The 12,433-nt window shown below is 42.8% G+C and overlaps 1 protein-coding gene across 3 annotated transcripts in view; it reads right to left on the reverse strand.

Annotated features, from left to right (window-relative positions):
• The window catches only part of FRMD3 (FERM domain containing 3), a 262,871-nt gene that overhangs the window by 73,718 nt on the left and 176,720 nt on the right, over positions 1 to 12,433 (reverse strand). For all 3 annotated transcript variants that reach the window (XM_036021775.1, XM_028523581.2, XM_028523580.2), the window contains exon 6: positions 8,642 to 8,765. In XM_036021775.1, coding sequence (XP_035877668.1) covers positions 8,642 to 8,765 — 124 coding nt within the window. The remainder of the gene's footprint in view (positions 1 to 8,641; positions 8,766 to 12,433) is intronic.

The following is a 12,433-nucleotide window of genomic DNA, read 5'->3' on the forward strand; positions in this document are numbered from 1 at the left end:
ATTTCTGCAGTTTTTGTAGTTTATTGACGTGATCTTGATGTTGGGGGGGAGATCAATGTCTCAAGCTTTTCTACACCTCAACTGGAAGTACAAGTGCCCAGTCTCTCACCTCTGATTCCTTACTTAGGACCATTATCTCCTGCAAACTCCATGAGGACTATCAGGGACCACCTCCATGCAGAGCACTAGACAAAACATTGCAAACTGGGGCATATGTCATGCTAAGAAAACAGTGATGATGCCCTGGGCCAGGCAAGGACAAGACTTATTGGAGAGCAGCACCTTAGATATCTGAGCATTGCAGAGGGAATCTCAGGATTCAGGTCAAGGTCTATTGCTTCAGAACTGTGTAGCCTCGGATAAGTGAATCTCTTAGACCTTCCTTTCCTTATTGATAAAAGAAGGTGGTCACAGCCCTGTGTGTGTTCATTTGGTTGGAGTGTCATCCTTTACACCAGAAAATATGTGGGTTCAATTGCTGGTTAGGACACATGCCTAGGTTGCAGGTTCCATGCTTGGTTGTGGTGCATATGGGAAGCAACTGATCAGTGTCTCTGTCTGTCTCTCTCTCTCAAAAATCAATAAACATATCTTCAGGTGAGGAATAAAAAAAGAAGGTGGTCTCACACTCAGTACCAATGAAGGTAAAAGCAAACTGGTTAAGTAGGGATGGTAGTGATTCAAAGAGCAAGTGATTTTTTTAAGGGTTCTGCTGCTCATCTCTAGCTGAGGGCTGCCATGTAGGGGTCAGGGCCAAGTGTGACCAAATCATCCAGTTGCCAGCAAAGCTGGAATTTATGCAAAATGATTCCATTTTTAAAAACTATTATTTGGTCCAAAGAATATACATCTGGATCAGAGTTTAATCTAAGGGCTGTCATTTTATAACCTCTGCTTCGAACCCCAAGAGTACCTCAAGTGCAATAATTTAGTATTAAGTTTCTCTTTTTTTGGCTAGTCACCTCTTGATATTCAAAGGCTATGGCTGGTAGTTGTAGATGTGTATGACTAATAAAAATTAGGAAGCAAGTTCATTGTTGCTTCATGAAAATTTTTTTTCAGATAAAATCTTTCAAAACATGAGGTTATGGTGGTGTATAGATGGTGGAGGGCACCCCAGCTTGGTGGCGAAGCAGCTGATGATCACTGAGCCAGGTTACCCAACACTTCTACAGCTTCTGATGGAGTTGCCCTTCAATAAATATTTGGTGCATGACTGGATGGGTGGGTAGTTGCATGAATGGGTGGATCAATCATGGGTGGGACACGGATGGACAAGTAGGCAGATGGACAGATGCATGGGTGTAAGAATGAATCATGGATGTGTACATGGATGGATGGACAGACAGACGGATAGGTGAAAGGATGAACCATGGATGGGTGTATGAATGGACGGATGGATGAGTGGATAAATACACGGTCACAGCTTCATCAAAAGTTCAAAAAGCCTTTGACTCTAAGTATTATATAGAATCACATTTCGGGAGTGATCGAAGATGTATTTAGAAATGGCTGATTCCCGTTTCTGTTACTATTCCCTCTCTTTCTACAGAGCCATTGTGTATGTCAGTGACATCGCTCTGTGTCCTCTCTCCCTTCAAGTCACTTTATCCAGATTTCATCTGGATAAAAAATGCTGATGGCTTAAGGCAGCACATCATTTGCCCTCAGCCAAACCTTCTCTAGAAATGTCCCTGACTCTAGGCCATATAATGCAGGGATTTAGCTTTCACAGGAAAAGTATTTAATGCCAAATCATTCTGTCTACCCATTTCTAATAAGGGTGTTATACCAAGTAACAATGGATAATGGAAATGGATTTGATAACCTACCAGGGAGAGAGATTTTAGGGCAGGGGTCCCCATCTTCCAGGCTGCAGATCAGTACTGGTCCTGGCCTGTTAGGAACTGGGCCACACAGCAAGAGGTGAGCTTGCATGTAATGTGCCTGAATCATCCAGAAACCATCCCCCCCACCCCGGTGTGTGGAAAAATTGTCTTCCAAGAAACCAGTCCCCAGGACCAAAAAGGTTGGGGACCATTGTTCTAGGGTTTTAGAACACAACACTTGAGCAGGGAAAGAACACAGGGAGGAGGGAGAGATGACAGAGGAAAGCACAGTTTAAGAAAAATTAGAGCTATAAAATAATATGACATTTCCCCTCTTCCTTTTACACTATAAACACTCTTCTCAAAACTGCACAAAAACATTTCTTAAGGAGGCCCTTGTGATCTATTCATCAGAAGCATAGGTAGAAGGTATTTATCATAGCAGGGCACTTATTTCTAGAAACCATAAATCCTTGCCAGGAAGACACGGTGTATGATCTACAGAGAATGTGAGTTTGGAGAAATAAAAAGAGATAATGACTGTGTAAAACATACTCAGTGTCATTATTCCTTGCAGCACAAACCTCACTGCCTTAGATCATTGTGCTGGTAGATAATTGGATGATTTTTCTTTTCATTAAGGGCAAGGAATACACAGTAACCCCCAGTGGGTGCCTGAAGCCATGGATAGCTCCAAACCTTATGCTTTTTCTTATACATACATACATACCTACCATAAAGTTTAATTGATAAATAAGGCACAGTAAGAGATTCACAACAATAACTAGTAAACAAAACAGAACAATTATGACAGTTACTGTAATAAAAGTTATGGGAATCTGGTCTTATCTCCTCCCTCTCTGTCACTCACAGACTCACACACACACACAACAGCTTATTGTGCTCCACTCACCCTTCTTCTTGTGATGATCTAAGGTGATACCCTTGGGAAAGGGATGATTCACATCCCTGAGGATGGAGCAGGACAGCATGAGATTTCATCGCTCTATTCAGAACAACATGCAATTCAAAAGTTATGAATTATTTCTGGAATTTCCACTTAATATTTTTTGGACCATGGTTAACTGTGGACAACTGAAACTGTGGAAAGCAAAACCACAGATGGAGGGGGACTACTGTACCTTATCGAAGCCACTTCACCATCAACTGAGCTTTCTGAATATTTAAAAGCTGATGACCTGTGACTGACGCTAATTCAAATATCTTTACCTCTAATAAGAAACTTGCTGAATTGGATATGGAAGGACTAACTGAGTAGAAACTCTAGGAAAACCTTCAGAAAAGTGTATCAGGGTTTCTGATACTGAAATCAATCTTATTCTTAATCTTCAGCACCCTCAGGACTAATGGAAGTGGTATTCCCTCTTAACCCAGATGGTCATGATTAGAGCTGTGGAAAACAGAAACTAAGAAGAGTCAAAAATAACAGAACCATCATGTCCCCAGAAATTGTGTGGCTGACTACAGTGATGAGAGGGTCCTCCAAGGAGGAATGACCTATTTCTAAAGTAGTTCTAGTGATAGGACCTCATCTCTGCATACCAAATTCAAATGAAATCTGTAAATCATAATGAACACTTTTTTTACATATAGTTTTAAAAACAACTACAGTTCTTGTCTTGAAATTATCTATAGAGGCAGAAGAATGAAGCAGAAATTGATCCTAGACCTGCTGTGCCACATGTTTAGAACAGAAGTCAACAAAGTAGAACCCCTGAGCCAAGTCTGGCCCACCATCTGTTTTGTCAATAAAGTTTTATTGAATCACAGCCCAGTTATTTATGTATTGTCTATGTCTTCTTTTGCTCTGTAAAAGCTGACCTGAGTAGCTGCAATGGAGATCATACAGCCCAGAGAGTGCCGCTCTCTCCCCCGCCACCAAAAAAAAATTATTAACCATCCCTGATCTAGAAGAATTATTCAGCCTCAGTAGGTTTTAGCACTGACATCTATTCAATGATGTGAATCATACATCCCCTCACCCTCTAGCTCATAGGATATTAAGAGGCCCAAAGCTGCCTCTATAAAATCTTTTGAAATAATACTCTATTATCTACACCCCTATTAAAATGCTCAAAATCCAGAGCACTGAAAACGCCAAACACTGACAGAGACGTGGAGCAACAGGAACTCTCATTCACTATGGCTGAGGATGCAAAATGGTACAGCTCCCTTACAAGACAGTTTGGTAGTTTCTTACAAAACTAAGTATGCTCTAACCATATAATCCAGAAATTGCCCTCTGTGGCATTTACCCAAAGCAGAGAAAAACATACGCCCACACAAAGTCCTGCATGTGAGTGTTTGCAGCAGCTTCATTGATAATTGCCAAAATTTTGAAGTAACCAAGACGTCCTTCAGTCTGGTGAATGGATAGACTGTGGTACATCCAAGCAATGCAATATTATTCATCGATAAAATGAGCTATTAATGAAAAGACACATTGATGGAACTTTAAATGCATATTACTAAGTGAAAGAAGCCAATCTGAAAAGGTCACGTACTGTATGGACCCAACTATATGACATTCTGGAAAAGTCAAAACTATAGAGAAAGTAAAAAAATCAGTGGTTTCCATGGGTTTGGCGGCGGGGAGGGATGAAGAGGCAGAACACAGATTTTTAGGAGAGTGAAAGTATTCTGTATGATGCTACGCTCATGGATATTATTGTCCAAATCCACAGAATATACAACATCAAGAGTGAACCCTAAGGTATACTATGGACTCTGGGTGATGACGATGTTTCATCCATGCAGGTTCATCAAACCCAACAAATGTACCTCTCTAGTGGTACATTGATATTGGGGGTGGCTCACAGAGGGTATAGGGGAAATCTCTGTGCCTTCCACTGAATTCCTGAATTCGGCTATGAATCTAAAACTGCTCTGAAGATTCAAGTCTATTTTTAAAACTTATGAGTTAATGATATTGTGAAGGCCATTAAGAGCTATTCACCTACTGTTTCCAGTTTGCAACTTCTAGACACCTCACTGAATTTCAGTTCCTTGCCCTGGGACCCTAACATGTGACTAGGTATGGCCACAGTGACTGTATCACTTCCAAGCTGAAGCAACATCTTCCAGATCTCTCTCTTTCCTCTGACTCAACTATGGGCAAATTCAAGCTTGGGGCTGCCCCTAGTGACTGAGATGAGCAGAGCCCTCCTCACCCCCTCCTCCTCCACTGACATCTGGTGGACACACCGCAGAGTAAAAAATAAGCCTCTCTTATTTTATTTTTTCAGAAGTTTTTTTTAAAGATTTTATTTTATTTATTTTTAGAGAGGGAAGGGAGGGAGAGAGAGAGAGAGAGAGAGAAACATCAATGTGTGGTTGCTGGGGGTTATGGCCTGCAACCCAGGCATGTACCCTGGCTGGGAATCGAACCTAGGACACTTTGGTTCCCAGCCCTCGCTCAATCCACTGAGCTACACCAGCCAGGGAGCCTCTCTTATTTTAAACCATGGAGATTTGGGGATTGTTTCTCATCAAAATCTAGCTTTTCTTGACCAACAGAGAAATGATCAATAAACTATGTTATTACATTTGCAAAACTGTGGTTTCTCCCTTCCCTACCCTACTCTCCAGTTCAGTCAAAGATGAAGCACGTTTAAGGAAGCAATGTCAACCCGGCCATGACTTTCAATCTTCACTCACAAATAAAAGAAGTCTGAGCACTTAGTTCATGGAAACTGTTACTAAAATCTTGATTTTCTATTTTCAAGCACCTAAAAATTCCAAGGAGTCTCTTTTTCACACTTTCTTCCCCTAAAATGTCTCTTACTTGTGCTGGTCTATCAAGCTGTGTTAGTTCTACCTCCGAGCAGTAGGTAGCCTTCCCAGAAGGGATGAGGGTTTGCCTTTCTCCCTGATTAATTTTCTCCCAAGAGTCACAGCCTTTGTCCCCTCCTCAGTGAGCACAGAAGGAGACTGATTCTAATCAAGTAAAAAAAGGCTGGAGAAGATTCTGAAACCCCACAGGTAAGAATGTTTATCTCACTGCAAATCATCATTTCACCATTTCTGCGAATGTCTGAGTTTCTCTATTACCATCTCCTGTTTTCTTTCCCACCTGGTTCAGAAATTATGCAGAAAGCAGGAGGTTATTTTCTAGGGTCACTCAAACCCCAACACAGGCCAACTGGAATTCTCCCAGGAAGTTTCTGTAACAACGGACCAATGATCACACACTAGCCGTTTGCTGTGTGGAAGGGTCATGGGTACTGTGACGACCTGGGAGAGTAAGATGGTAACACCTAGACGCTGCCTCTTGAAATGATCTCTTCCATTTACTACTCCTTCCTGACTGTCAGGTTTGCAGAGCAATCCAATTCCCATATGAGGTCAACACTTTTATGCCCTGTATACAAGGGGCTCACGGAACCCCCAGAGTAACCTGAGTCTCTATGGCAGGGTTCCAACTGATTCTGGAAAGCACCCCCCAGCCCCAGTCACACTTCAGCTTGTTCTACCCTTATCTTCCCAGCCAAACCTAAAATCTCTCTCTGCTGCACTGATACCACAAGGAAACACACGACTACTTGTGGTTTAGCAAAAATACATAGGGAAATACTGGCTGCAGTTCTCCTGGCAGTGTCACATGATTCTAGCTGCTTCATCCTTCTGACACACAACTTCGACTTCTTTCCAAGGGTGCACATTCGGATGTTACAGATGCATGGTGACACACACAGAACAGCAGTTTTAATCAAGTCTTGGCATTTACTTCTAGGATCTATTAAACCATGTTTGACTGGTGAACCCCTCTGTTCTTTAGGTGCACGATGACCACTTTTGGGGCTATCAACAAATTCAGGTGGCAGCACCAGGGCTGATCTATAGCTTTTCGGTTATAAATAACCATCAGGGACCTTGATTCACTCATTCAGTCCAGTGGGTCACTGAGTCTTGCAGCAACATTCCTCAAGACTCTTCTTTCAGAGTTTTCTACTCTTGCTCTTGGTCAGGCCCACAGCATCTCTTGTCTGCACAGCAGAAACAACTACCTGGTCCTCCCGCTGCCAGTATCCACCCTCTGACGCCAAGGCCATGGTGATCGCTGGGGAAAACCAACCTGATTGCCTTACGGGTGTCAGCACAGTGAACAAGAGCAAGTATCTTAGTTTCAGATAAGATGGAGGCTCAAGTCCTGACCCTACTGCCAGCAAGGCGAGTCCTTTAGACACTCCAGGTTCTGCTCCCTTCCCCACCAGAGCTGGGGAAGACTGAGTGGGACAATACACATAAGACTCACAGCATGGTGTTTTGTCGTCCAGTAAGTGCTCAGTAAATGTTTATTATTATCCGATGTTCTGAGCATCGGAGGCTTTGCAAATTCTGATCACAACAGACCTTTCCATTGCAATCTCTGCCCAATCCACACATTGGATGTGACTCTTTTGCATAAAGGGTCTCACCTTGTGCTCTCCAGACCCTGCTGATCCACATACCCAAGTGGACATTGGAAATTCATTTTAACCTTGAGCATGCTTATCCCCAAAATGTAAAAAAAGGGTAGTTGGAGTGTCATGGTTTCAACAAAGCTTTTCATGAGGAGACAATACTCTAAAATTATCCACTGAGATGGCATGTTCCTTTCTGCAACTGGTATAACGTTTTGATGTCTAATCATCTTTAAGCACAAAGGTCACATTTTTCCAAGTTGAAACATACTGCTAACTTAAATGCCCATGAGTGTGCTCTTCTCAGACTCACCAGAAGGGGGAGTGCCTGCATAAAGTAGGGAGCTCTAGCACTCCTTCACAAGGGGACAGTAATTTGTTCCAGAATTCATAAACCAGTGACACTAATTTTTTAATAATTGCCAGAGGCCCAGAAGGTAGAAGTCTCTCAGCTCTCACAGTTCTTCATCAACACTTGTCAAAGCACAGCCCAGGCTTACTGTGTTTATCATAATGAATTCTTCTGTGATTTGCACAGATCAGAATTCTAGTTACAGGCTAAAAGACCTGAGTTACCTGAATTCCAAACTGCCGACGATTCCTACGCATGCCCCATTTCATTCCTGGTAGACCATGCAAAGTGGGAGTGTCACACACTGCTTAGCAGCACAGACTCTGTCTGGAGCCAGGCCACCTGGATTCCAATCCTGCCTCTGCCATTTGCAAGCTATATAACTTTGAGTAAGATGTTTAATTTCTCTGTGCCTCAGCTCCTCATCTATAAAATGGGAATAGCCATGGCACCTATCTCCCAAGCTGTTATGAAGATTAAAAGAATCAATATGAGCAATTAAAAGAGTGTCTAGGACACAGTGGATACTGCATGTGATTTTGCTACTCCTGCCATTAGTACTCTCGTTAGCAATTGTCCTGAAGCATCCCAGACAAGAAAGTGAGGAGAAGGTGCTGAATCTGTCACCCTGAAAGCAGCTCAGCAATGGAAACCCTGTCTGGGGCTTCCACCCTACTTGGAGTCAAAGCCCCCAGCAATAGCCACGGGAGAGGAAGAGGCGGTGCACACTTCAGAACAGAAAGGGTTACTTATTTACCCTACATTTCACATTCAGAAACTCAGGGTGGTTAAAACCCCTAAGAAAATATATAGCTCTAATAACTGCTGATGATTCATAAAGAGCCCCCCAGGGGACCCCCACTGTTGCGGTTGTTACTGATGGAAGACCTTGACAGGGCCCAGAAATACAGCTCTGACACCCAAAACAGTCTGCCCACACTTCACACACGCCCCCACTTCACCGCACGGTTTCCACAGTCCCCACGGGGAGAACGCTTTCACACCTCTGCCGTTCTTACAATGTCTGCCCCTGTTACCTGAGTTCGTTTTTATGAATTTCTGCTATTTTTCTTTCCAGCTTCTGTGACTGCTTAGGGAAGATCTCAAACTCACTGATGTAATTCTCAGGATGCTCATCAGGATCGTAATCACCAAGCTCAGCTGCAAGCAGTAAAAAATAAAGAGACAAAGAAAGGTAAAAAACAACAACAGTATGCACATGAAAGGGCTCCTGCCACACAAAAGAAGAGCTTGGAAGGAGCTCACCCAAGTAAATGTTCTTGTATCCATGGAAAGACCACAGCCTGAGAGTCTAGATGCTTATGTTCAAGTTCACATCTAACTGTGTGAGCTTGGGCACTTGCCGACCTCTCTGAGTCTCATTTCTTTATCTATACAATAAAAGGGATTTCAGTCATTATCTTTCCATGGGGCACTATTAGGGTCAAATAATTCTTTCTTGTTTGAGACCTTCCAAGATGTAGTAGGGCACTTAGTACGCCTACCCTTCAGGTACTAAGTGCTAGTGGCACACCCAGTCATTGTGACAACCAGAAATGCTTTCTCCAATATTTCCAAACGCCCCCAGGACAGGAGGCAGTACACACCACCTCCAAGAGGAAACCACTGAACATCCCTCACGGTTTCTTTCACAGCTAATTTTCTCTGAGTCTAGGAGTTCCCTGGCTGGAACCGCCTGCTCTGAGATTTCTGTAGGTGTGGCTTACTCAGTGAAAAATCACAACATGAAGGCACCCAAGGGGACTGCACTTAAAAATAAATGGATTGCTTTCAAATTAAAGAGTGTGTGTCAAAGTATGAACAAGCGCACCAGATTAAGGTTGTTGCTGGATTCTAATGTAGGGCACCTCCAGAGTGTCTTTAAGTATAAAAAGGAAATGCATACACGTCCCTAAGCACCCAGAGGCTCTAGGAGAGGATGGACCTAGATGTGCAAGGACCACAGCCCGGGGAAGCAAAGGCAATGCTCTGGCAGCCAGAATACATTCCACTGGATTCCCTGAGTGTGGTAAGAAAAATGAGGGGGGAAGAGGCAAGTATCTCAGGCAGAAAGGGCCCAGAAAGCAGATCAAAGATAGTGGGAAAATGGTATTAGAAGAACTTGGTCACTAACACGACTTTGAAATAGATAAAAAAAAAAAAAATCAAGATGCCTTGAGTACATCTGCAAAATCACATACAACTCTGTACCCACTGTCCCTTCATTGTTGAATCATCTAATTACCGTAAAAGGACAAGAAAGCTAAGGGAAGAAAGCTAAGCTCCTTAAAGCTTCTTAACAGAATTCAAACTACAAATTTCTTAAAACAACCTAAAATGTATAACACATGGGGAAGAACTTTTAAAAATAAGAGTCAAATTCCCATCAACCATAAGCGGGAAACTGATTAATCTGATATCAAAGTTTAAATACTTCCATTCATTAAAGAACACAGTCAAAATAATATGTGGCAAGTTGAAAGACTGTATTTGCAAAATTTAAAGCTAACAAGGGCTAATATCTAGAATAAACAAGAAATCCCTACAAATCAGTAAGGAAATAGGCAGGAAGACCAACAGGAAACTGGTCAAAGGATATAAACAGCCAGCTCACAAAAGGGGAAACCCAAAGGGCTGGTGCACAGAGAGATGCTCAGGCTCATCCACAGTCAGAGCTTTGCAAACCACAACAACTAGGCCTATGACATGAACAAAAAGTTGAGGAAGGCAGATGATTTCATGTGTTGGCAGAGACACAAGGAAATGGAAGTACTTGAACATTTCTGGAGGATTCTTGATGCATGTAGCTCTTATAGAAAACAGGTAGGGGCATTTAGTCAAATTTATGACCCAGCAAACCCATTTCTGAACATGTAGTCTAGAAAAACTCTGGGTACAAAAAAGAACATGAAAGCACCTGGAGTGTTCACTGTCAGTGAGAGGAATACATGTGGACAGTACACCCTTCCAGATACTCTGTAGCAATTAAAGCAACAGGATAGATGTACACCCAGCGGTGTAAAAGATCCCCCAAACAGTGTTCTGAGCATAAAAAGGAATGAGTTCAATGACCTCATTTAACTTATACAATTTAAGAGTATATATACACTAATCAATACTAATCATTTTATAAGGACGTGTGCAAAATCAAAGATCTGTGTGAACCCAGTTGTTGCCTTTAGGAATGGAAATGGAGAATAATGACAATAAGGAAATCAATCAATCCATCAATTGTCCCAAAGGGATCAATGATAAGAACAGGATAAGAAGGGATCAATGTCAAAAACAGATGATTAACTCAATATCAGTTTCAAAAGAAATACACATAACACCCCCCCCCCCCCACACACACACACACCCCTGTGAGCTGGCTATGGACCTACAGTTTAGGAGATGCAACCCAACACTTCCATTTCCCACAGAGAGGGGACCACTGATATGACTGGGTCATCTTCACTGAAAATGTTAGCCTACATAGTGGTTGGTGAGGGAGTGCTTGGTTTGTGCGGGGCCCTTCTCTTTACAGGAAACTTGGGAGGAACAAATGGACTTGTACTGCTCAGCACTACAGATGAGTAGCCTGGAATATGCCGGAAAACAAAGAGAGGAAATGCCCTGGACCCTGCACAAGGTTGCTGACCAGGTAAATGCCAACACCTCCCCCATCACAGGCCTTGCTTCCTTATTCCTGAAATCTTGTCTTCAAATTTCACTTCACCTGAAGCAAAAGGCGGTTTATAAATGATTGAGGATTTCCAAGTATTCAAATTTTGTTTTCCTTACCAAAAGTTGCTGGGTAAGAGGCTTGTGGTTCTCTTTTCCACACATGACACTGAGGGTCAAGTTGTGACAAACGACCAACAACACGCTGGACAGCTGGTAAGGGGAAATGGGTCCTAGCACATTTCTAAGAGAATTAACTGTCAGTAATTAACCCCGAGAGCTGAAGCAAATGGATGAGTGCCATCGGGCGATCGCAAATAGAAAGGGCAAGCCTGGCAATGGCATTTCCCCTGGTATGAAGAGGACTCATTGCAAAAGAACTTGAGATAAAGGAGGTGATGGCTTCAGGGCCAGCTCCTTGAGGAGCCTTCCCTGGCTGTCCTTGCTGAACCAGGGGCCCTCCAGAGGAGGTCATAGCAGTGGGGGTGGGCCATGTCTCTCTATTTAGCCATTAGCACTCATCTCAGTGTCTATTTACTTGTCTGTCTCCCCACCTCACCCCCAGGGACTTTGTATTACAGTGCCTGCCACCTAGCCAATGTTCAATAAATGCTTAGAGAACAAATGAATGAGGTAGTGAACCAACCACTTTCTCCCAAGTATAGGAATAAAGCATACATTGGTGCAATTAGGCAAGTGTCCTGGTTCACTTAACATATTTAGTGGAGAACTTATGCCCAGCACAGGGGTATTACAGTGAAATGAGCCACCCAGAGACCCACTTTCCATGAAATTTAGGTTCTGCATGGTGGGAGTAGGAGGGAGGATGCATAATAAAAAAAAAATAAAAAATAAATAAAAAAAATAAAAAAAACAACCAACAAGGTCATTTCAGACCTAAGTGCTTAAAAGACAACAAAATGGTTGTGTGAAAGAACAGTGTGATAATGGGCAGGAGGGAGGCTACTTTAGTAGTCCAGGAAGACTTCTCAGAGGAAGTGACCTCTGAACTGAGTTCTGAACATCTGATAGGAGCCAAGGAGCCACAGGGGTTGAGTACAAAAGGCAGAGGAGATAAGAACAAGAATCCCGCCCTGATGCTGTTCTGTAGAGAGAACGGGAAGGCTATTTTTACTGAGAGAGAACAAAAAGAGACCCCGAGGGTC

The sequence above is a fragment of the Phyllostomus discolor genome, chromosome 3, assembly GCF_004126475.2.
Source record: "Phyllostomus discolor isolate MPI-MPIP mPhyDis1 chromosome 3, mPhyDis1.pri.v3, whole genome shotgun sequence".
Taxonomy (NCBI): domain Eukaryota; kingdom Metazoa; phylum Chordata; class Mammalia; order Chiroptera; family Phyllostomidae; genus Phyllostomus; species Phyllostomus discolor.